This window comes from Somniosus microcephalus, unplaced genomic scaffold (genome assembly GCF_052327205.1).
Source record: "Somniosus microcephalus isolate GS21.2 unplaced genomic scaffold, FLI_Smic_1.0 unresolved_chr1, whole genome shotgun sequence".
NCBI lineage: Eukaryota > Metazoa > Chordata > Chondrichthyes > Squaliformes > Somniosidae > Somniosus > Somniosus microcephalus.
The window spans coordinates 37,885,260-37,910,326 of record NW_028225179.1 but is presented as its reverse complement, the minus strand read 5'-3'; the positions used below and the strand labels follow the sequence as shown (position 1 = coordinate 37,910,326).

General features: G+C 51.1%; 1 protein-coding gene across 1 annotated transcript in view; it reads right to left on the bottom strand.

Annotated features, from left to right (window-relative positions):
* LOC147094642 (seizure protein 6 homolog) overlaps positions 1-25,067 on the bottom strand; it is a 76,198-nt gene that overhangs the window by 32,904 nt on the left and 18,227 nt on the right. Inside the window, exons 4-8 of the mRNA XM_085974240.1 lie at positions 19,617-19,700; positions 16,752-16,832; positions 11,244-11,390; positions 5,749-5,915; positions 1,120-1,230 (exon numbers count right to left, since the gene is read on the bottom strand). Of these exons, the coding sequence (XP_085830366.1) occupies positions 1,120-1,230; positions 5,749-5,915; positions 11,244-11,390; positions 16,752-16,832; positions 19,617-19,700 (590 nt within the window). The remainder of the gene's footprint in view (positions 1-1,119; positions 1,231-5,748; positions 5,916-11,243; positions 11,391-16,751; positions 16,833-19,616; positions 19,701-25,067) is intronic.

Genomic DNA, 25,067 nt, shown 5'->3' with positions numbered 1-25,067 from the left:
GTCAGTGCCCGTGGGGACCCGTACCCCAGGGAGATTCGGTGCCTGTGGGGACCCGTAACCCCAGGGAGATTCGGTGCCTGTGGGGACCCGTAACCCCGGGGAGAGTCGGTGCCCGTGGGGACCCGTACCCCGGGGAGAGTCGGTGCCTCTGGGGACCCGTACCCCGGGGAGAGTCGGTGCCCGTGGGGACCCGTAACCCGGGGAGAGTCGGTGCCCCTGGGGACACGTACCCCGGGGAGAGTCGGTGCCCATGGGGACCCGTAACCCGGGGAGAGTCGGTGCCCGTGGGGACCCGTACCCCGGGGAGAGTCAGTGCCCGTGAGGACCCGTACCCCGGGGAGAGTCGGTGCCCGTGGGGACCCGTACCCCAGGGAGAGTCGGTGCCTGTGGGGACCCGTACCCCGGGTAGAGTCGGTGCCCGTGAGGACCCGTACCCCGGGGAGAGTCGGTGCCCGTGGGGACCCGTACCCCAGGGAGAGTCGGTGCCTGTGGGGACCCGTACCCCGGGTAGAGTCGGTGCCCGTGGGGACCCGTACCCCGGGGAGAGTTGGTGCCCGCGGAGATCCGTACCCCGGGGAGAGCCGGTGCCCGTGGGGACCCGTACCCCGGGGAGAGTCGGTGCCCGTGGGGACCCGTACCCCGGGGAGAGTTGGTGCCCATGGGGACCCGTACCCCGGGGAGAGTCGGTGCCCGTGGGGACCCGTACCCCGGGGAGACTTGGTGCCTGTGGTGTCCCGTACCCCGGGGAGAGTCGGTGCCCGTGGGGACCCGTACCCCGGGGAGAGTCGCTGCCTGTGGGGTCCCGTACCCCGGGGAGAGTCGGTGCCCGCGGGGACCCGTACCCCAAGGAGAGTCAGTGCCCGTGGGGACCCGTACCCCAGGGAGAGTCGGTGCCCATGGGGACCCGTACCCTGGGGAGAGTCTGTGCCCGTGGGGACCCATACCCCGGGGAGAGTCGGTGCCCGTGGTGACCCGTACCCCGGGGAGAGTCGGTGCCCGTGGGGACACGTTCCCCGGGGAGAGTCGGTGCCTGCGGGGACACATTCCCCGGGGAGAGTCGGTGCCCGTGAGGACCCATACCCCGGGGAGAGTCGGTGCCCGTGTGATGGAGGTCACTACCTGTGCAGCGCGTGTCTCACAGAGGTCTCGTTGTGTGATGCGATCACCAGATTGTATCTCTCTCTCTGCTCTCCAACCAATTCCATCATTTTATCCAAAAGCTTCTGGTAACTGAGAGAGAATCAAAATTCAGAAACTTTATAACATTCGCCGAATCTCTCTCACCACCCACCCCACCCCACCCCCTCTCCTCGCTCCTGCCAGTCTCCTCTCCCCTAGCCCTCACCTTCCTCTCCGTTCTCTTCCCCTCTCCTCCCTCTCCTCTCTTGCCATCCCGCTCCTTGTCCTCCCCTCCTCCTCCTCCTCCTCTCCCCTAGCCCTCTCATAGAAACATAGAAGATAGGAGCAGGAGTAGGCCATTCGGCCCCTCGAGCCTGCTCCGCCATTCAATGCGATCATGGCTGATCATCCAAATTCAGTACCCTGTCCCTGCCTTCTCCCCATATCCCTTGATCCCTTTAGCCTTAAGAAATATATCTAACTCCTTCTTGAATATATTTAATGAATTGGCCTCTACTGCCTTCTGTGGTAGAGAATTCCACAGGTTCACCACTCTCTGGGTGAAGAAATTCCTCCTCATCTCAGTCCTAAATGGCTTACCCCTTATCCTTAGACTGTGACCCCTGGTTCTGGACTCCCCGGCCATCGGGAACATCCTTCCTGCATCTAGTCTGCCTAGTCCTGTTAAAATTTTATAAGTTCCAATGAGATCCCCTCTCATTCTTCTAAACTCTAGCGAATATAAGCCTAATCGACCCAATCTCTCCTCATACGTCATTCCTGCCATCCCAGGTATCAGTCTGGTGAATCTTCGCTGCACTCCCTCCATGGCAAGAACATCCTTCCTCAGATATGGCGACCAAAACTGCACACAATACTCAAGGTGTGGTCTCACCAAGGCCCTGTACAACTGCAGCAAGACATCCCTGCTCCTGTACTCAAATCCTCTCACTATCAAGGCCAATATGCCATTTGCCTTCTTAACTACCTGCTGCACCTGCATGCTTACCTTCAGCGACTGGTGCACAAGGACACCCAGGTCTCGTTGCACTTCCCCTTCTCCCAATCTATTGCCGTTCAGATAATAATCTGCCTTCCTGTTTTTGCCACCAAAGTGGATAACCTCGCAGTTATCCACATTATACTGCATCTGCCATGCATCTGCCCAATCACCCAACCTGTCCAAATCGTACTGGAGTTTCTTGGCATCCTCCTCACAGCACACACGCCCACCCAGCTTTGTGTCATCTGCAAACTTGGAGATATTACATCTAGTTCCCTCGTCTAGATCATTGATATATATTGTGAATAGCTGGGGTCCAAGGACCGATCCCTGCGGTACCCCACTAGTCACTGCCTGCCACTCGGAAAAAGACCCATTTATTCCAACTCTTTGCTTTCTGTCTGCCAACCAGTTCTCTATCCAAGTCAGTACCTCCTCCTCCTCCTCCTCCTCCTCCTCCTCCACCTCCTCCTCCTCCTCCTCTTTCCTAGCCCTCTCCTCTCCTCCTCCTCTCCCCTAGCCCTCTCCTCCCTGAAGAGATCGCAAAGTCTCTGTTTGAAGAATGGACCCAGTTGCGAATATTTCTGTGGACATCACGGGCTGAGGGTGTTTTGCCCTGTGGTGGGATCGCCCTGTGCAGTTGCGTGGGGGGACTGGTTTTGTTAAAACTCCAGAGAACGCATGGCAGTTGGCTGTGACAAAAGAACTGTCGGTCATCCAGAATGTATGGGTTCGACTGGGTAATTCATAGGTCAGGGTGGAATTAGAATCCACGATAGCAACCACCATCGGTCCTAGGACCCCAGCTGTTCACAATATATATTAATGATCTGGACAAGGGAATTGGATGTAATATCTCCAAATTTGCAGACGACACAAAGCTGGGTGGGAGGGTAAGCTGAGAGGAGGATGTCGTGAAACTCCAGTACGATTTGGACAGGTTGGGTGATTGGGCAGAAACATGGCAAATGCACTATAATGTGGATAAATGTGAGGTTATCCACTTTGGTGGCAAAAACAGGAAGGCAGATTATTATTTGAATGGCAATAGATTGGGAGAAGGGAAAGTGCAAAGAGACCTGGGTGTTCTTGTGCACCAGTCGCTGAAGGTAAGCATGCAGGTGCAGCAGGCGGTTAAGAAGGCAAATGGTATGTTGGCCTTCGTAGCAAGAGGGTTCGAGTACAGGAACAACGGTGTCTTGCTGCAGTTGTACAGGGCCTTCGTGAGACCGCACCTTGAGTATTGTGTGCAGTTTTGGTCACCTTACCTGAGGAAGGACGTTCTTGCCATGGAGGGAGTGCAGCGAAGATTCACCAGACTGATACCTGGGATGGCAGGAATGACGTACGAGGAGAGATTGTGTCAATTGGGCTTATACTCACTGGAGTTTAGAAGATTGAGAGGGGATCTCATCGAAACCTATAAAATTCTGTCAGGTCTGGACAGACTAGATGCAGAAAGGATGTTTCTGATAGCCGGGGAGTCCAGAACCAGGGGTCATAGTCTAAGGATAAGGGGTAAGCCATTTAGGACAGAAATGAGGAGGAATTTCTTCACCCAGAGAGTGGTGAACCTGTGGAATTCTCTACCACAGAGGGCGGTGGAGGCCAGTTCATCAAATATAGTCAAGAAAGAGTTGGATATGTTTCTTGAAGCTAAAGGGATCAAGGGATATGGGGAGAAGGCAGGGACAGGGTACTGAATTAGGATGATCAGCCATGATCTCATTGAATGGCGGAGCAGGCTCGAAGGGCCGAATGGCCTACTCCTGCTCCTATCTTCTATGTTTCTATGTAACAAGGGAATTACTGCTTGTTATAGTCCCCAGTTTTGTACTGTGTTAAAAATCTCATCCTCATAAAGAAACTACTCGTGAAATAATGCTGGGCGGCCAGCTGGTGGCGCCGTCCAAGGAGTATAAACACTCGGGTGTGGGCCCAGCTTGTCCAGGGACATTTTGTAAGACAAGGAACTAGTGAAGTACAACTAGACCTCCATGTTCTGAAACAAGTTGATTAAAGCCTTGCTTTATGCTCGAACCAAGTGCGTAGTGAGTTTTATTACATCATACTGTATGTATTTTGTTTGTAACCTGGATTTTATTCTCCACAGAGACAGTGGCCCAGAAATTCAGGTTGGGGGCTTCCTGTGGGCGCAAGCCCCCGACCTGCACTTACCTAGCGCGCCGGCCGTTGAGCTGTGGGCCCCCGTGGAATTCCGATCCGGGGCCTGGTCCAGCTGCCGGCGCGCAGTGCTTGCGTATCCCAGGGGCGCAGTTAGTTCGATGCGGCCCCTGGGATCACGTGGGCCATGGGGAGCCAATCGGAGCCCTCCTGCCATCTGGGAGACACTACAGATGCATTCGCACCCGAACGACCAGATTTAGGAACAGCTTCTTTCCCAGGGCTGTCATCCTACTGAACTCCACAAATAAACTCTAAAGCCTGCACATCTGCCAATGCACTTTATGATGTTTATGTTAATGTATTACAAGCCAAATGAATGTTGAATGTTTAAATGTCTTAATCTAAATGTACACTCTCGGGAGCCACAAGCCTACATTTTGTTGTACTGCACTTGTGCACTAACAATGACAATAAAGTTGATTATTATTATTATTCATAAGATTGACAGGAACAGCTGTCAAAACTTATAAATACTATGGCCCCAAAACATCACTAAATCTTTGTGGTAAACCACTGCTAACTCTGTACATGTCTGTGTGGTAAACCACTGTTAACTCTGTACAGGTCCGGGCATGTCTCCGCCCCTGGCTCCACCCCTAAGCCCGGGTATAAAGGTGACTCACCACCCTTCCCCCGGGAGCTCTTAGGATGGATCCACGAGCAGAGGCATGCTCCAGTTCTTAGTCAATAAAAGCCTACTTCGTATAAGTTCAACTCGTAGTCTTTGGTGTTGTTGATAGTGCATCAATCTTAAAATAATTTTTTTTTTTAAATCACATTTTTTAAATAAACTATAAATTACATGAAATAACTATTTTAAACAATAATTTAAATTTTTGAAAAAAATAAGTTTATTTTCTAACGGGTTAAAAATAAACTTACCTTGCTTTAAAGTATTTAAAAATATTAAACCTGTGGAAAAAATGTTTTAATTTTAATTAATTCACCACTTAACTTGTAAAAAGCAAGCCTTACGCCTGCTTTTTATATTTCTAACTTCTGCAGACATACCCTCACGGGAAAACCTGCAACAAAAAAAAAGAATTTCGATGCGCACAGCGCAGCCTCTCCCGCGCACGCGTTCGACCTCTGAACCCCTTCGTTCAGGGGAACGGAAGTGCCGGTTTCCCGCGCACGCGCAGTGCATGCAGGAAACCGGCACTTCCATTGGGCCTACGGGTGAGTACCCCGTGCGTACTCACCCGTGGAGACCCGAAGTTCTGGGCCTATATAATAATTGATTTAGCCAGTGTATGTTAGACCAAATAAATATAAGTTTGATTTTTCACTGATGCATTCCTGTCCGTGACTTATTCCATTTACACTCTGAATAATAATTCCCGGGTATAGAACTTTCGCAAGGCGGGGGCGATTCGAACCGTCCGTCCAGCAATTGGGCTAGGATCAAAAACCGCTTACACCCCACAGGGTGCGTTTACCTGCTGTTGGTGTCCGCCCAGGTGTCATGGACGGGGTCCGCATATCCCAGGGTCCGAGCCAGCTCTCGCTCCTTGTTCATGTAGGCTCCTCGCACCAGTTTAACCCCAAAACAGAATCCCAGGCTTGAGGCCTTCTCGATATCCGCTGACAGCAAAGAGTAGGCGTCCTGGGAGAGAGGCAGAGAGAGAGAGATCAGCACGGGTTAGATACAGAGTAAAGCTCCCTCTACACTGTCCCATCAAACACTCCCAGGGCAGGTACAGCACGGGTTAGATACAGAGTAAAGCTCCCTCTACACTGTCCCATCAAACACTCCCAGGGCAGGTACAGCACGGGGTTAGATACAGAGTAAAGCTCCCTCTACACTGTCCCATCAAACACTCCCAGGGCAGGTACAGCACGGGTTAGATACAGAGTAAAGCTCCATCTACACTGTCCCATCAAACACTCCCAGGGCAGGTACAGCACGGGTTAGATACAGACTAAAGCTCCCTCTACACTGTCCCATCAAACACTCCCAGGGCAGGTACAGCACGGGTTAGATACAGAGTAAAGCTCCCTCTACACTGTCCCATCAAACACTCCCAGGGCAGGTACAGCACGGGGTTAGATACAGAGTAAAGCTCCCTCTACACTGTCCCATCAAACACTCCCAGGGCAGGTACAGCACGGGTTAGATACAGAGTAAAGCTCCATCTACACTGTCCCATCAAACACTCCCAGGGCAGGTACAGCACGGGTTAGATACAGACTAAAGCTCCCTCTACACTGTCCCATCAAACACTCCCAGGGTAGGTACAGCACGGGTTAGATGCAGAGTAAAGCTCCCGCTGCACTGTCCCATCAAACACACCCAGGGCAGGTACAGCACAGGTTAGATACAGAGTAAAGCACCCGCGATATTGTCCCATCAAACACTCCCAGGGCAGATACAGCACGGGTTAGATACAGAGTAAAGCTCCTTCTACACTGTCCCATCAAACACTCCCAGGGCAGGAACAGCACGGGTTAGATACAGAGTAAAGCTCCCTCTACACTGTCCCATCAAACACTCCCAGGGCAGGTACAGCATGGGTTAGATACAGAGTAAAGCTCCCTCTACACTGTCCCATCAAACACTCCCAGGGCAGGTACAGCATGGGGTTAGATACAGAGTAAAGCACCCGCTACACTGTCCCATCAAACACTCCCAGGGCAGGTACAGCACGGGTTAGATACAGAGTAAAGCTCCCTCTACACTGTCCCATCAAACACTCCCAGGGCATGTACAGCACCCTTTACACTGTCCCGTCAAACACTCCCAGGGCAGGTACAGCACGGGGTTAGATACAGAGTAAAGCTCCCTCTACAATGTCCCGTCAAACACTCCCAGGGCAGGTACAGCACGGGTTAGATGCAGAGTAAAGCTCCCTCTACAAAGTCCCGTCAAACACTCCCAGGGCAGGTACAGCACGGGTTAGATACAGAGTAAAGCTCCCTCTACACTGTCCCATCAAACACTCCCAGGGCAGGTACAGCATGGGGTTAGATACAGAGTAAAGCACCCGCTACACTGTCCCATCAAACACTCCCAGGGTAGGTACAGCACGGGTTAGATACAGAGTAAAGCTCCCTCTACACTGTCCCATCAAACACTCCCAGGGCATGTACAGCACCCTTTACACTGTCCCGTCAAACACTCCCAGGGCAGGTACAGCACGGGGCTAGATACAGAGTAAAGCTCCCTCTACAATGTCCCGTCAAACACTCCCAGGGCAGGTACAGCACGGGTTAGATGCAGAGTAAAGCTCCCTCTACAAAGTCCCGTCAAACACTCCCAGGGCAGGTACAGCACGGGTTAGATACAGAGTAAAGCTCCCTCTACACTGTCCCATCAAACACTCCCAGGGCAGGTACAGCACGGGGTTAGATACAGAGAAAAGCTCCCTCTACATTGTCCCATCAAACACTCCCAGGGCAGGTACAGCACGGGTTAGATACAGAGTAAAGCGCCCTCTACACTGTCCCATCAAACACTCCCAGGGCAGATACAGCACCCTTTACACTGTCCCGTCAAACACTCCCAGGGCAGGTACAGCACGGGGTTAGATACAGAGTAAAGCTCCCTCTACAATGTCCCGTCAAACACTCCCAGGGCAGGTACAGCACGGGTTAGATGCAGAGTAAAGCTCCCTCGACAAAGTCCCGTCAAACACTCCCAGGGCAGGTACAGCACGGGTTAGATACAGAGTAAAGCTCCCTCTACACTGTCCCATCAAACACTCCCAGGGCAGGTACAGCACGCGGTTAGATACAGAGAAAAGCTCCCTCTACATTGTCCCATCAAACACTCCCAGGGCAGGTACAGCACGGGTTAGATACAGAGTAAAGCGCCCTCTACACTGTCCCATCAAACACTCCCAGGGCAGGTACAGCACGGGTTAGATACAGAGTAAAGCTCCCTCTACAATGTCCCGTCAAACACTCCCAGGGTAGGTACAGCACGGGTTAGATACAGAGTAAAGCTCCCTCTACAAAGTCCCGTCAAACACTCCCAGGGCAGGTACAGCACGGGTTAGATACAGAGTCAAGCTCCCTCTACACTGTCCCATCAAACACTCCCAGGGCAGGTACAGCACGGGTTAGATACAGAGTAAAGCTCCCTCTACACTGTCCCATCAAACACTCCCAGGGCAGGTACAGCACGGGTTAGATACAGAGTAAAGCTCCATCTACACTGTCCCATCAAACACTCCCAGGGCAGGTACAGCACGGGTTAGATACAGACTAAAGCTCCCTCTGCACTGTCCCATCAAACACTCCCAGGGTAGGTACAGCACGGGTTAGATGCAGAGTAAAGCTCCCGCTGCACTGTCCCATCAAACACACCCAGGGCAGGTACAGCACAGGTTAGATACAGAGTAAAGCACCCGCGATATTGTCCCATCAAACACTCCCAGGGCAGATACAGCACGGGTTAGATACAGAGTAAAGCTCCCTCTACACTGTCCCATCAAACACTCCCAGGGCAGGAACAGCACGGGTTAGATACAGAGTAAAGCTCCCTCTACACTGTCCCATCAAACACTCCCAGGGCAGGTACAGCATGGGTTAGATACAGAGTAAAGCTCCCTCTACACTGTCCCATCAAACACTCCCAGGGCAGGTACAGCATGGGGTTAGATACAGAGTAAAGCACCCGCTACACTGTCCCATCAAACACTCCCAGGGCAGGTACAGCACGGGTTAGATACAGAGTAAAGCTCCCTCTACACTGTCCCATCAAACACTCCCAGGGCATGTACAGCACCCTTTACACTGTCCCGTCAAACACTCCCAGGGCAGGTACAGCACGGGGTTAGATACAGAGTAAAGCTCCCTCTACAATGTCCCGTCAAACACTCCCAGGGCAGGTACAGCACGGGTTAGATGCAGAGTAAAGCTCCCTCTACAAAGTCCCGTCAAACACTCCCAGGGCAGGTACAGCACGGGTTAGATACAGAGTAAAGCTCCCTCTACACTGTCCCATCAAACACTCCCAGGGCAGGTACAGCATGGGGTTAGATACAGAGTAAAGCACCCGCTACACTGTCCCATCAAACACTCCCAGGGTAGGTACAGCACGGGTTAGATACAGAGTAAAGCTCCCTCTACACTGTCCCATCAAACACTCCCAGGGCATGTACAGCACCCTTTACACTGTCCCGTCAAACACTCCCAGGGCAGGTACAGCACGGGGTTAGATACAGAGTAAAGCTCCCTCTACAATGTCCCGTCAAACACTCCCAGGGCAGGTACAGCACGGGTTAGATGCAGAGTAAAGCTCCCTCTACAAAGTCCCGTCAAACACTCCCAGGGCAGGTACAGCACGGGTTAGATACAGAGTAAAGCTCCCTCTACACTGTCCCATCAAACACTCCCAGGGCAGGTACAGCACGGGGTTAGATACAGAGAAAAGCTCCCTCTACATTGTCCCATCAAACACTCCCAGGGCAGGTACAGCACGGGTTAGATACAGAGTAAAGCGCCCTCTACACTGTCCCATCAAACACTCCCAGGGCAGGTACAGCACCCTTTACACTGTCCCGTCAAACACTCCCAGGGCAGGTACAGCACGGGTTAGATACAGAGTAAAGCTCCCTCTACAATGTCCCGTCAAACACTCCCAGGGTAGGTACAGCACGGGTTAGATACAGAGTAAAGCTCCCTCTACAAAGTCCCGTCAAACACTCCCAGGGCAGGTACAGCACGGGTTAGATACAGAGTCAAGCTCCCTCTACACTGTCCCATCAAACACTCCCAGGGCAGGTACAGCACGGGTTAGATACAGAGTAAAGCTCTCTCTACACTGTCCCATCAAACACTCCCAGGGCAGGTATAGCACGGGTTAGATACAGAGTAAAGCTCTCTCTACACTGTCCCATCAAACACTCCCAGGGCAGGTACAGCACGGGTTAGATACAGAGTAAAGCTCCCTCTACAATGTCCCGTCAAACACTCCCAGGGCAGGTACAGCACGGGTTAGATACAGAGTAAAGCTCCCTCTACACTGTCCCATCAAACACTCCCAGGGCAGGTGCAGCACGGGTTAGATACAGAGTAAAGCTCCCTCTGCACTGTCCCCATCAAATACTCCCAGGGCATTTACAGCACGGGTTAGATACAGAGTAAAGCTCCCTCTACACTGTCCCATCAAACACTCCCAGGGCAGGTACAGCACAGGTTAGATACAGAGTAAAGCTCCCTCTACACTGTCCCATCAAACACTCCCAGGGCAGGTACAGCACGGGTTAGATACAGAGTAAATCTCCCTCTACACTGTCCCATCAAACACTCCCAGGGCAGGTACAGCACGGGTTAGATACAGAGTAAAGCTCCCTCTACACTGTCCCATCAAACACTCCCAGGGCAGGTACAGCACGGGTTAGATACAGAGTAAAGCTCCCTCTACACTGTCCCATCAAACACTCCCAGGGCAGGTACAGCACGGGTTAGATACAGAGTAAAGCTCTCTCTACACTGTCCCATCAAACACTCCCAGGGCAGGTATAGCACGGGTTAGATACAGAGTAAAGCTCTCTCTACACTGTCCCATCAAACACTCCCAGGGCAGGTACAGCACGGGTTAGATACAGAGTAAAGCTCCCTCTACAATGTCCCGTCAAACACTCCCAGGGCAGGTACAGCACGGGTTAGATACAGAGTAAAGCTCCCTCTACACTGTCCCATCAAACACTCCCAGGGCAGGTACAGCACGGGTTAGATACAGAGTAAAGCTCCCTCTACACTGTCCCATCAAACCCTCCCAGGGCAGGTTCGGCACGGGTTAGATACAGAGTAAAGCTCCCTCTACACTGTCCCATCAAACACTCCCAGGGCAGGTACAGCACGGGTTAGATACAGAGTAAAGCTTCCTCTACACTGTCCCATCAAACCCTCCCAGGGCAGGTACCGCACTGGTTACAGATGGAGTCAGTGGCGGGGGAGGGCGGTTGAACCTCGATTGAAGCCTCACCTTCAGGTAGCATTGGTAGGTGTTCCAAACCAAGGGTTCCGTTTGGTTGAACCGCATCATCATCGCCATGCTAACCAACGTGAGCGCGGGATTGAGGTAGGTGTACTCCGCGTCCACAAGCACTCGCACCCCCTCCCGCTTGGCGTGCTGCAATCAGAGAGAGGACGGACTGAGAGCGCAAAGGCACAGCTGTGTCTAACCCAACACACCCCTCCCCACCACTCCTCAATCTCCGTCAAACCTCCCTCCAACAGCCATCCAATTCTCTCTTCAATGTTCCTGCCCATCGCGCTCTCTCCCTTCCTCATTCACTCCCAGACATTCCACACTCCTCCCCTTCTTCCTTCAAAGGTTCACACAGCACAGGAGGAGGAGGCCAATTCGGCCCCTCGTGCCTGTGCCGGCTCTTTGAAAGAGCTCTCCAATTAATCCCACTCCCCCCTGCGCAATCCCCATAGCCCTGCCAATTGATCCCCTTCAAGTATTTCTCCAATTCTCCTTTTGAAAGTTACTATTGAATCTGCTTCCACCGCCGTTTCAGGCAGCGCGTTCCAGATCATCATAACTCGCTGCGTAAAAACATTCTCCTCATCTCCCCCTCTGGTTCTTTTGCCAATCACCTTAAATCTGTGTCCTCTGGTTACCGACCCTTCAGTCACTGGAAACAGTTTCTCCTTATTTACTCTATCAGCACCTCGATCAAATCTCCTCTTAACCTTCTCTGCTCTAAGGAGAACAACCCCAGCTTCTCCAGTCTCTCCACATCACTGAAGACCCTCATCCCCTGGTACCATTCTGGTCAATCTCCCCTTAACCTTCTCTGCTCTAAGGAGAACAATCCCAGCTTCTCCAGTCTCTCCACATCACTGAAGACCCTCATCCCCTGGTACCATTCTGGTCAATCTCCCCTTAACCTTCTCTGCTCTAAGGAGAACAATCCCAGCTTCTCCAGTCTCTCCACATCACTGAAGTCCCTCATCCCTGGTACCATTCTGGTCAATCTCCCCTTAACCTTCTCTGCTCTAAGGAGAACAACCCCAGCTTCTCCAGTCTCTCCGCATCACTGAAGTCCCTCATCCCTGGTACCATTCTGGTCAATCTCCCCTTAACCTTCTCTGCTCTAAGGAGAACAATCCCAGCTTCTCCAGTCTCTCCACATCACTGAAGTCCCTCATCCCTGGTACCATTCTGGTCAATCTCCCCTTAACCTTCTCTGCTCTAAGGAGAACAACCCCAGCTTCTCCAGTCTCTCCACATCACTGAAGACCCTCATCCCCTGGTACCATTCTGGTCAATCTCCCCTTAACCTTCTCTGCTCTAAGGAGAACAATCCCAGCTTCTCCAGTCTCTCCACATCACTGAAGTCCCTCATCCCTGGTACCATTCTGGTCAATCTCCCCTTAACCTTCTCTGCTCTAAGGAGAACAACCCCAGCTTCTCCAGTCTCTCCGCATCACTGAAGTCCCTCATCCCTGGTACCATTCTGGTCAATCTCCCCTTAACCTTCTCTGCTCTAAGGAGAAAAATCCCAGCTTCTCCAGTCTCTCCACATCACTGAAGTCCCTCATCCCTGGTACCATTCTGGTCAATCTCCCCTTAACCTTCTCTGCTCTAAGGAGAACAACCCCAGCTTCTCCAGTCTCTCCACATCACTGAAGTCCCTCATCCCTGGTACCATTCTGGTCAATCTCCTCTGCACCCTCTCCAAGGTCTTGACATCCTTCCTAAAGTGCGGTGCCCAGAATTGGACACAATACTCCAGCTGGGGCCTAACCAGAGATTTGTGAAGGTTTAGTGATAACTTCCTGGTGAAGATTCGAAGGGGAACGACCTCCAATTCATCCTCATTTTCAAATCCCTCTGTGGCCCTCGCCCCCTTCCTATCTTTGTAACCTCCTCCAGCCCCTACAACCCTCCGTATCTCTGTAACCTCCTCCAGCCCCTACAACCCTCCCTATCTCTGTAACCTCCTCCAGCCCCTACAACCCTCCCTATCTCTGTAACCTCCTCCAGACTCTAGCACCCTCCCTATCTCTGTAACCTCCTCCAGCCCCTACAACCCTCCCTATCTCTGTAACCTCCTTCAGCTTCTACAACCCTCCCTATCTCTGTAACCTCCTCCAGCCCCTACAACCCTTCCCATCTCTGTAACCTCCTCCAGCCCCTACAACCCTCCCTATCTCTGTAACCTCCTCCAGCCCCATACAACCCTCCCTATCTCTGTAACCTCCTCCAGCCCCTACAACCCTCCCTATCTCTGTAACCTCCTCCAGCCCCCTACAACCCTCCCTATCTCTGTAACCAGTGTCTCACCTCCTGACTCCCCAAAGCCTTTCCACCATCTACAAGGCACAATTCAGGAGTGTGATGGAATATTCTCCACTTGCCTGGATGAGTGCAGCTCCAACAACACTCAAGAAGCTCGACACCATTCAGGATAAAGCAGCCCGCTTGATTGGCACCCCATCCACCACCTTCAACATTCACTCCCTCCACCACCGGCGCACTGTGGCTGCAGTGTGTACCATCTACAAGATGCACTGCAGCAACTCGCCAAAGCTCCTTCAACAGCACCTTCCAAACACCTTCCGGCTCACCACCATCTTCTCAAGGGCAATTAGGAATGGGCACTAAATGCAGGCCTAGCCAGCAACGCCCACATCCCATCTATGAATTAAAAAAAAACCTCCTCCAACCCCTACACCCCTCCCTATCTCTGTAACCTCCTCCAGCCCCCTACAACCCTCCCTATCTCTGTAACCTCCTCCAGCCCCTACAGCCCTCCCTATCTCTGTGACCTCCTCCAGCCCCTACAACCATGCCTATCTCTGTAACCTCCTCCAGCCCCTACAACCCTCCCCAATCTCTGTAACCTCCTCCAGCCCCTACAACCCTCCCTATCTCTGTAACCTCCTCCAGCCCTACAACCCTCCCTATCTCTGTAACCTCCTCCGGCCATACAACCCTCCCTATCTCTGTAACCTCCTCCAGCCCCTAACACCCTCCCTATCTCTGTAACCTCCTCCAGCCCCTACCACCCTCCCTATCTCTGTAACCTCCTCCAGCCCCTACAACCCTCCCTATCTCTGTAACCTCCTCCAGCCCCTACCAGCCTCCCTATCTCTGTAACCTCCTCCAGCCCCTACCACCCTCCCTAACTCTGTAACCTCCTCCAGCCCCACCACCCTCCCTATCTCTGTAACCTCCTCCAGCCCCTACAACCCTCCCTATCTCTGTAACCTCCTCCAGCCCCTACAACCCTCCCTACCTCTGTAACCTCCTCCAGCCCCTACAACCCTCCCTATCTCTGTAACCTCGTCCAGCCCCTACAACCCTCCCTATCTCTGTAACCTCCTGCAGCCCCTACCACCCTCCCTACCTCTGTAACCTCCTCCAGCCCCTAACACCCTCCCTATCTCTGTAACCTCCTCCAGCCCCTACCAGCCTCCCTATCTCTGTAACCTCCTCCAGCCCCCTACAACCCTCCCTATCTCTGTAACCTCCTCCAGCCCCTACCACCCTCCCTATCTCTGTAACCTCCTCCAGCCCCCTACAACCCTCCCTATCTCTGTAACCTCCACCAGCCCCTACCACCCTCCCTATCTCTGTAAACTCCTCCAGCCCCTACAACCCTCCCTATCTCTGTAACCTCCTCCAGCCCCTACAACCCTCCCTATCTCTGTAGCCTCCTCCAGCCCCTACAACCCTCCCTATCTGTGTAAACTCCTCCAGCCCCTACAACCCTCCCTATCTCTGTAACCTCCTCCAGCCCCTACCACCCTCCCTATCTCTGTAACCTCCTCCAGCCCCTACCACCCTCCCTATCTCTGTAACCTCCTCCAGCCCCTACCAGCCTCCCTATCTCTGTAACCTCCTCCAGCCCCTACCACCCTCCCTATCTCTGTAACCTCCTCCAGCCCCCTACAACCCTCCCTATCTCTGTAAACTCCTCCAGCCCCTACCACCCTCCCTATCTCTGTAACCTCCTCCAGCCCCTACAACCCTCCCGGATCTCTGCGCTCCTCCAATTCTGGCCTCTTGAGCAACCCCCGATTTCCATCGCTCCACCATTGGCGGCCGTGCCTTCAGCCGCCTGGGCCCCGAGCTCTGGAATTCCCTCCCTAGACCTCTCCGCCTCTCTGGCCTCCTTGAAGACGCTCCTTAAAAACCTCCCTCTTTGACCAAGATTTCAGTCGCCTGTCCCTAATATCTCCTTTGGTGTTTCCGTGACAGACTTTGTCTGACTTACGCTCTCGTGAAGCGCCTTGCGATGTTTTTAACGTCATCGAAAGCGCTGGACAATCGCGAGTCGTTGCTTGGCGTTACCCCACACCCAGTCAAGGCCTGGTAACCAGGCCCAAGGAGACACTGGGAGAAACATAGACCCTGTACAACTGCAGCAAGACATCCTTGCTCCTGTACTCGAACCCTCTCGCTACGAAGGCCAACATACCATTTGCCTTCTTCACCGCCTGCTGCACCTGCATGCTTACCTTCAGCGACTGGTGCACAAGGACACCCAGGGCTCGTTGCACTTCCCCTTCTCCCAATCTATTGCCATTCAGATAATAATCTGACTTCCTGTTTTTGCCACCAAAGTGCATAACCTCGCATTTATCCACATTATACTGCATCTGCCATGTTTCTGCCCAATCGCCCAACCTGTCCAAATCATCCTGGAGTTTCTCGGCATCCTCCTCACAGCACACATGCTAGGAGAAACATAGAAGATAGGAGCAGGAGTAGGCCATTCGGCCCCTCGAGCCTGCTCCGCCATTCAATGAGATCATGGCTGATCATCCAAACTCAGTACCCTGTCCCCGCCTTTTCCCCATATCCCTTGATCCCTTTAGCCTTAAGAAATATATCCAACTCCTTCTTGAATATATTTAATGAATTGGCCTCTACTGCCTTGTGTGGTAGAGAATTCCACAGGTCCACCACTCTCTGGGTGAAGAAATTCCTCCTCATCTCAGTCCTAAATGGCTTACCCCTTATCCTTAGACTGTGACCCCTGGTTCTGGACTCCCCCGCCATCGGGAACATCCTTCCTGCATCTAGTCTGTCTAGTCCTGTTAGAGTTTTATAAGTTTCAATGAGATCCCCTCTCATTCTTCTAAACTCCAGCGAGTATAAGCCCAATCGACCCAATCTCTCCTCATACGTCATTCCTGCCATCCCAGGTATCAGTCTGGTGAATCTTCGCTGCACTCCCTCCATGGCAAGAACATCCTTCCTCAGATAAGGCGACCAAAACTGCAGACAATACTCAAGGTGTGGTCTCACCAAGGCCCTGTACAAGTGCAGCAGGACATCCTTGCTCCTGCACTCGAACCCTCTCGCTACGAAGGCCAACACACCATTTGCCTTCTTAACTGCCTGCTGCACCAACATAACCTGGTCTCCTGGTCGATTCCCAGGGGTTTCCGATGAAGGTCAGGGGTGGTCACACAGGCCGGTTGGTGGTTCCTCCGCTCTCAGATATCCCCCGACCCTTCCTTCGCTCACCTGTCCGATAGCATTCAGGCGTCTGAGGGACACGCGGAAGTGTTCTGCATCTCCATCAGTCAGTAAGGGGAAGGCGAGATCCTGGAGGGTGGGGGGGCGGGTGGAGAGAAAACGAGAGAGGATTCAGGAGAGAAGGTTGCCTGGTATCGCATCCCAGCCTGAGAGATTGAGTAGACTGGGCCTATATTCGCTGGAGTTTAGAAGAATGAGAGGTGATCTCATTGAAACATATAACACTCTTACAGGGCTTGACAGGGTAGATGCAGGGAGGATGTTTCCCCTGGCTGGGGAGTCTAGAACCAGGGGTCACAGTCTCAGAATAAGGGGTCGGTCATTTAGGACTGAGATGAGGAGAAATTTCTTCACTCAGAGGGTGGTGAATCTTTGGAATTCTCTACCCCAGAGGGCTGTGGAGGCTCAGTCGTTGAGTATATTCAAGACAGAGATCGATAGATCTTTGGACTCGAGGGGAATCGAGGGATATGGAGATCGGGTGGGGAAGTGGAGATGAGGTAGAAGATGAGCCATGATCTTATTGAATGGCGGAGCAGACACGAGGGGCCATACGGCCGACTCCTGCTCCCATTTCTTATCTTCTCGCCCCTTCCACTGGTGTCCTGCACCGTGGGGCCTCGACCCTCTCCCCTGCATCGTGGGGCCTCGGCCCTCTCCCCTGCGCCATGGGGACTCGGCCCTCTCCCCTGCATCGTGGGGCCTCGGCCCTCTCCCCTGCGCCGTGGGGACTCGGCCCTCTCCCCTGCACCGTGGGGCCTCGGCCCTCTCCCCTGCGCCGTGGAGCCTCGGCCCTCTCCCCTGCGTCGTGGGGACTCGGCCCTCTCCCCTGCGCCGTGGGGCCTCGGCCCTCTCCCCTGCGCCGTGGGGGCCTCGGCCCTCTCCCCTGCACCGTGGGGCCTCGGCCCTCTCCCCTGCACCGTGGGGCCTCGGCCCTCTCCCCTGCACCGTGGGGCCTCGGCCCTCTCCCCTGCACCGTGGGGCCTCGGCCCTCTCCCCTGCACCATGGGGCCTCGGCCCATCTCCTGCACCGTGGGGCCTCAGCCTTCTTCCCTTGGTCCCTCATACCCTCACTGTGAGTATAATCCCAATCGACCCAATCTCTCCTCATACGTCATTCCTGCCATCCCAGGTATCAGCCTGGTGAATCTTTCCTGAACTCCTTCCATGGCAAGAACATCCTTCCTCAGATAAGGCGACCAAAACTGCACACAATACTCAAGGTGTGGTCTCACCAAGGCCCTGTACAACTGCAGCAAGACATCCTTGCTCCTGTACTCAAACCCTTTCACTATGAAGGCCAACATACCATTTGCCTTCTTCACCGCCTGCTGCACCTGCATGCTTACCTTCAGCGACTGGTGCACAAGGACACCCAGGTCTCGTTGCACTTCCCCTTCTCCCAATCTATTGCCGTTCAGATAATAATCTGCATTTCTGTTTTTGACACCAAAGTGGATAACCTCGCATTTATCCACGTTATATTGCACCTGCCACGCTTCTGCCCAATCACCCAACCTGTCCAAATCATCCTGGAGTTTCTCGGTATCCTCCTCGCAGCACACACGTCCACCCAGCTTTGTGTCGTCTGCAAACTTGGAGATATTACATCTAGTTCCCTTATCTAGGTGCCACTTTGGTGGCAAAAACAGGAAGGCAGATTATTATCTGAACGGCAATAGATTGGGAGAAGGGGAAGTGCAAAGAGACCTGGGTGTTCTTGTGCACCAGCCGCTGAAGGTAAGCATGCAGGTGCAGCAGGCGGTTAAGAAGGCAAATGTTATGTTGGCCTTCGTAGCGAGAGGGTTCGAGTACAGGAACAAGGATGTCTTGCTACAGTTGTACAGGGCCTTGGTGAGACCGCACCTTGAGTATTGTGTGCAGTTTTGGTCGCCTTACCTGAGGAAGGACGTTCTTGCCATGGAAGGAGTGCAGCGAAGATTCACCAGGCTGATACCTGGGATGGCAGGAATGACGTATGAGGAGAGATTGTGTCGATTGGGATTATACTCACTGGAGTTTAGAAGATTGAGAGGGGATCTCATCGAAACCTATAAAATTCTGTCAGGCCTGGACAGACTAGATGCAGGAAGGATGTTTATGATGGCCGGGGAGTCCAGAACCAGAGGTCACAGTCTAAGGCTAAGGGGTAAGCCATTTAGGACTGAAATGAGGAGGAATTTCTTCACCCAGAGAGTGGTGAACCTGTGGAATTCTCTGCCACAGAGGGCGGTGGAGGCCAGTTCATTAAATATATTCAAAAAAGAGTTGGATATATTTCTTAAGGCTAAAGGGATCAAGGGATATGGGGAGAAGGCAGGGACAGGGTACTCAAATTGGATGATCAGCCATGATCTCATTGAATGGCGGAGCAGGCTCGAAGGGCCGAATGGCCTACTCCTGCTCCTATCTTCTATGTTTCTATGTTTCTAGATCATTAATGTATATTGTGAATAGCTGGGGTCCAAGGACCGATCCCTGCGGTACCCCACTAGTCACTGCCTGCCACTTGGAAAAAGACCCGTTTATTCCAACTCTTTGCTTTCTGTCTGCCAACCAGTTCTCTATCCAAGTCAATACCTTGCCCCCAATCCCATGTGCCTTAACTTTACAAGCTAATCTCTTATGCGGGACCTTAGCGAAAGCCTCATACGTCATTCCTGCCATCCCAGGTATCAGCCTGGTGCTGAGCTCCGTCCATGGCAAGAACATCCTTCCTCAGATAAATGCCGGCCTTGCCAGCAACGCCCACATCCCATAAAAACAAATTTAAAAAAAATGCAATTGTTGTTTCAGGCCGACGACACTGAGGCCCGCTCTGTGACCCCACCGTCCCCCACCACCACACCTTACCTGGCCATCCATAACTTGCACCAGTCGGTGGATCGCGAGCTCGCTAGCGCTCGCCGTCTCTCGGAGCGCCACACTCAGCGTTTTCTGAAGCGAGAGGGAGCAGAGAAAGCCTGAGACTAGGCCGCAACACATGACAGCATCTCAACACCGAGGCAAACCGACCAATAAAACCCGCCGCGCGATTAAATCAAGCAGGCCGCAGATTCTCCCGGTGGGACTAACCACAGAGTCCCCCACCCACCACACACTGAGCAGGAAAGGCCCAGGCTCCAGCTTGGCCTAGTTTGCTGCTCTCACCAATCCATGTGACAGAGGGAGTGGGAGCAAGAGAGAGAGAGAGACAGAGAGAGAGAGAGAGGGACAGAGAGAGAGAGAGAGAGAGACAGAGAGAGAGACACACAGAGAGAGAGAGAGACAGAGAGACAGAGAGAGAGAGACAGAGAGAGAGAGAGAGAGAGACAGACAGAGAGAGAGACAGAGAGAGAGACAGAGAGAGACAGAGAGAGAGACAGAGAGACAGAGACAGAGAGAGAGAGAGACAGAGACAGAGAGAGAGACAGAGAGGGAAAGAGAGACAGAGAGAGATGGAGAGAGAGAGAGAGAGAGACAGAGAGAGAGACAGAGAGAGAGAGAGAGACAGAGAGAGAGAGAGACAGACAGAGACAGAGAGAGAGAGACAGAGAGACAGAGACAGAGAGATAGAAACAGGGAGAGAGACAGAGAGAGAGAAAGCTAGAGAGAGAGTGAGAGAGCTAGAGAGAGAGTGAGAGAGCTAGAGAGACAGAGAGAGAGACAGAGAGAGAGAGAGACAGTGGGAGAGAGAGAGAGAGAGAGAGACAGAGAGGGGTGTAATGATATCAGCAAATAGAGATGGTATTTGCCTGTTTGATTATGATGCCTACCAGCATGTTTGCATGTATTGATTGCTTGTGCCTGACCAGCAGAGGTCATGTGACCGAGACAAGCAAGGCAGTTTAGTTTAGTTTCAGTTTTGTTCTAGATGCATCACTAGCAGGGTGTCTCCTGAAATGCTGTATAAAGAGTTGAACAGACTTTAGATTAAAACTCATTCTCTTTCATAAATGTCTCGCCATTGAACCCACAAAGAAATCAATACATGGTGTCAGAAGTGATTGAAAGAGATGAAGAGAAAAAATCTGAAGTTAAATCAGCTCTCCACAAATTAGCAAGCCAAAAGAGAACATCGTTGCTTACCATTGGAGAATAGCTAACGAAGTGAAAAATGGAAGGTTTACACCCACCGGCGACGCTTCAGTTGACAGGTAATGTGGCTGAAAATTGGAGGAGATTCAAACAACATGTGGGGTTGTATTTAGCGGCAATCGGAGCTGACGAGAAAAGTAATAAAAGGAAATCGTCACTGTTCTTACATGTCGTGGGTGATGAAGCGCTGGAGGTGTATAATAACTTCACATTCGCTGTTGATGGAGACAAAATGAAGCTAGATAAAATAATGGAACAGTTTGAGGCCTACTGCATACCTAAACGTAACGTGACGTTTGAGAGGCACAGATTTTTCACATGTGTACAGAAAACGGGTGAGACTATTGATCAGTATGTGACTGAACTGAGAAACAGAAGCAAATCGTGTGAATTTGGGGGACTGACAGACTCGCTGATAAAAGACAGACTGGTGTGTGGTATTCCGGATAATGGTCTAAGGGAAAGACTGCTAAGAGAGCAAGATCTAGACCTGGGAAAAGCCATAGCACTGTGTAGGGCTACAGAGACTGTGAAGTTGTAGGCAAAGGAGCTGTTCAGTGACAATAGCTGCAACGTGGATGCAGTGAGAATGAACGGACACAAACCGTTTAACAAAAAGCGCCAATGTGAAAAAAGAGGCATGGCCAGCGAACAAAAATGAAAGGGGCAACCGAAAGCCATGTAGTCGATGCGGTACACAGCATCCACCAAGTGTCCAGCATATGGTAAAACATGCAATAGTTGCAACAAGAACAACCATTATGCCCGTTGCTGTAAGAACCAAATGCAACAAAGCAAGGTCCATGCAGTAGATGAAAGCGACATAGAGGAGTTCTATGTAGATGTTGTGTCTGAAAACAAAAAAGAAGAAAGAGACTGGATGTTGACACTAAAAGTGAATGACATACACATTCCATTTAAATTGGATACTGGAGCACAAGTTAATGTGATATCAGAGACTGATTTTAAGAAAATTAGACCCAGACCAAAGATACATGGAATAAAAGTGAAAGTGACAGGATACTCAGGTACTGATATACCAGTGAAAGGAAGATGCATTGTCAAAGTAACACACAAGGACAGAGAGCACACGCTAGCATTAATCGTGGTGCCAAAGGATGTGCAACCCATACTAGGTTTAAAAGCCTGTGAGAGACTGAACCTGGTAAAGAGAGTCCTCGTTGTGGAAAGCGAAGGAGAGACAGTCTATGATGAACTCATGAAAGAGTACAACGACCTATTTAAGGGTCTAGGCTGCATTCCAGGAGAACACACGATCAGAGTAGATAAAAGTATGACACCGGTCATACATCCGTGCAGAAAAGTCCCGTTTGCTCTTCAAAAGCAACTGAAGGCAGAGTTGGACAGGATGGAAAGCCTGAACATGATTCGGAAGATAAATGAGCCAACTGAGTGGGTGAGTTCCCTCGTCGTAGTGGACAAAAAGAATGGAAAGCTCAGAATTTGCCTGGATCCAAGAGATCTAAACAGAGCAATAAAGAGAGAGCACTTCAAGCTTCCTACACGTGAGGAAATCATGGCACAGTTTGCAAATGCAAAGTATTTCAGCAAGTTAGATGCATCATCAGGATTTTGGCAGATGAAATTGGACGAAGCAAGTTCAAGACTGTGCACGTTCAACAGTCCATTTGGCAGATACAGATTCCTAAGGTTACCATTTGGCATTGCCTCAGCTCCTGAAGTGTATCACAAAACTATCCATATGATCTATGAGCACCTGGAGGGAGTTGATACATCAATGGATGACATCATAGTATGGGGAACCACGAGAACTGAGCATGACGAGAGACTGAAAAAAGTGCTGGAAGCAACAAGGAAAACAAACCTGAAGCTGAATAGAGAGAAATGCCAGCTCGGGGTGACAGAACTGACATTCGTGGGAGATATCCTTAGCAGTGAGGGCATCAGACCAGATCCCAGAAAGGTGTCCGCCATTGAGAATATGCCAAAGCCACAATGCAAAAAGGACGTGCAGAGGTTTAATGGAATGATCAACTACATGGGGAAATTCATATCCAACCTCTCAGAAAAGATGGCGCCACTGAGAAGACTAACTGAATAGAACATAGAATGGGAATGGAATCATGAGCATGAGAAGTCATGGAGCGATCTAAAGAAACTGCTCACAGAGGAACCAGTTCTGAGGTTTTATGACCCAGCGAGACCCATCAAGATATCATCAGATGCATCACAGAGTGGGCTCGGTGCCGTTCTTCTGCAACAATATGACTACTGGCAACCTATTGCATATGCATCGCGCTCAATGACAGACGCGGAGACGCGATATGCTCAAATAGAAAAGGAGCTGCTCAGCATCACATACGCCTGTGAAAGATTTCACCAGTTTGTGGCAGGACAAGCAATCAGTGTAGAAACTGACCATAAGCCCTTGATTGCATTGTTCCAAAAGCCACTAAATAGCTGTCCGCTTAGAATACAAAGAATGATGATCAGGCTGCAACGCTATACACTGAATGTTGCGTACACACCGGGTAAACTGATGTATACAGCAGACACGTTGTCTAGAGCTGTTGACCCAAGTGAGCCCGCAAACACCACAATGGATGAAAAAGTGAACGCCTACGTGGACATGATCACAAGTGCACTGCCCATAGCAGATGCAAAAATGGAGCTCATAAAGACTGAGACAAACAAAGATGAAACAATGAGACGACTGAGAAAAAGCATCTTGGATGGATGGCCCAACATGAAGCAAGACTGCTCACCTGACATGGCAGAGTACTGGACCTGCAGGGCAGAACTATCAGTAGTTGAAGACATCATCTACAAAGGAAGTAAAATAGTTATCCCAAAGAGTCTGAGAAAAGAGATGTTAAAAAAGATCCATGGAGGACATCTGGGAATCGAAAAGTGTAAGAAAAGAGCACGAGAGGTGATGTACTGGCCACGAATCAACCAAGATGTGACAAATGAGGTGTCAAACTGCACAATATGCCTGAAATATCGAGCAAGCAATCCGGTAGAACCACTAAAGCCACACCCAGCGCCAGACAGACCTTACCAGAAGGTAGGCGCTGACCTATTCGTATGTCAAGGGAAGGACTATCTTGTAGTCACAGACTATTACTCCCTGTATCCAGAGGTTTGTAGACTGTACACCACCACTGCAGATGCTGTGATAACATGTATGAAAGCCATATTCTCCAGACATGGCGTGGCAAGCGAGGTCTTCACAGACAACGGACCCCAGTTTTACAATGCAAGTTTCCGACACTTTGCCAAAGAGTGGGACTTTGTCCACACAACGCCAAGTCCTCACTTTCCACAGTCCAATGGTCTAGTGGAAAAATCGGTCCAGACAGTGAAAAGACTGATGCACAAGGCAAAAGACAGTGGAACTGACTTCTACCAGAGCATGCTTGTATACCGCACAATGCCGCTCGAGTGTGGTATGTCACCAGCCCAACTCCTGATGGGACGTCGGCTAAGGTCAAACCTACCAATCCCGGAGAACCTCCTGAAAACAAAAGAGGGGGAGAAAGTGAGGAAGTTCAAAGAACAACAGAAAGAAAAGCAAAAGTACTACTATGACAGAGGAACACAAAACCTACCTGAACTCCACACTGGTGACCAAGTAAGGTTCAAAGACAAAACAAACACATGGACTCAGAAGGGAACTGTCCTGAGTGAAGTTCAACCAAGATCATACACCATTCAGACAGATGAGGGTGCTGTTCTGAGAAGAAATCGTTGAGATCTTCTCATGGGACCAGCCACAGCAGGTCAAGAGACTGATACTGTTGAACAACCTGATCACACAGCGGAGAACACATCATCTGAGGCAACAACTCAGATTCAAGGACAATCAATCAGAAAATCCTCAAGACACGTGAAGCCTCCTGAGAGACTCATTGAGCAAATTTAAGGACTATTGTTATAGAAGGAAGTAATGTTATCTTATTCTTTCTTCAAGTTCTAGTGTATTGACATATTTCATGTGAACACACAAAGCAAGGTTAAAAAACCTTGATCATGATAATGATAATGTAAGTTCATTAAGTGTTACAGTTAAAATGCAGAGTAATACAAAGAAAACATGTTGTTAGTTAAAAGTAAAATACTTTTGTTTTAAGAAAAGGAGATGTAATGATATCAGCAAATAGAGATGGTATTTGCCTGTTTGATTATGATGCCTACCAGCATGTTTGCATGTATTGATTGCTTGTGCCTGACCAGCAGAGGTCA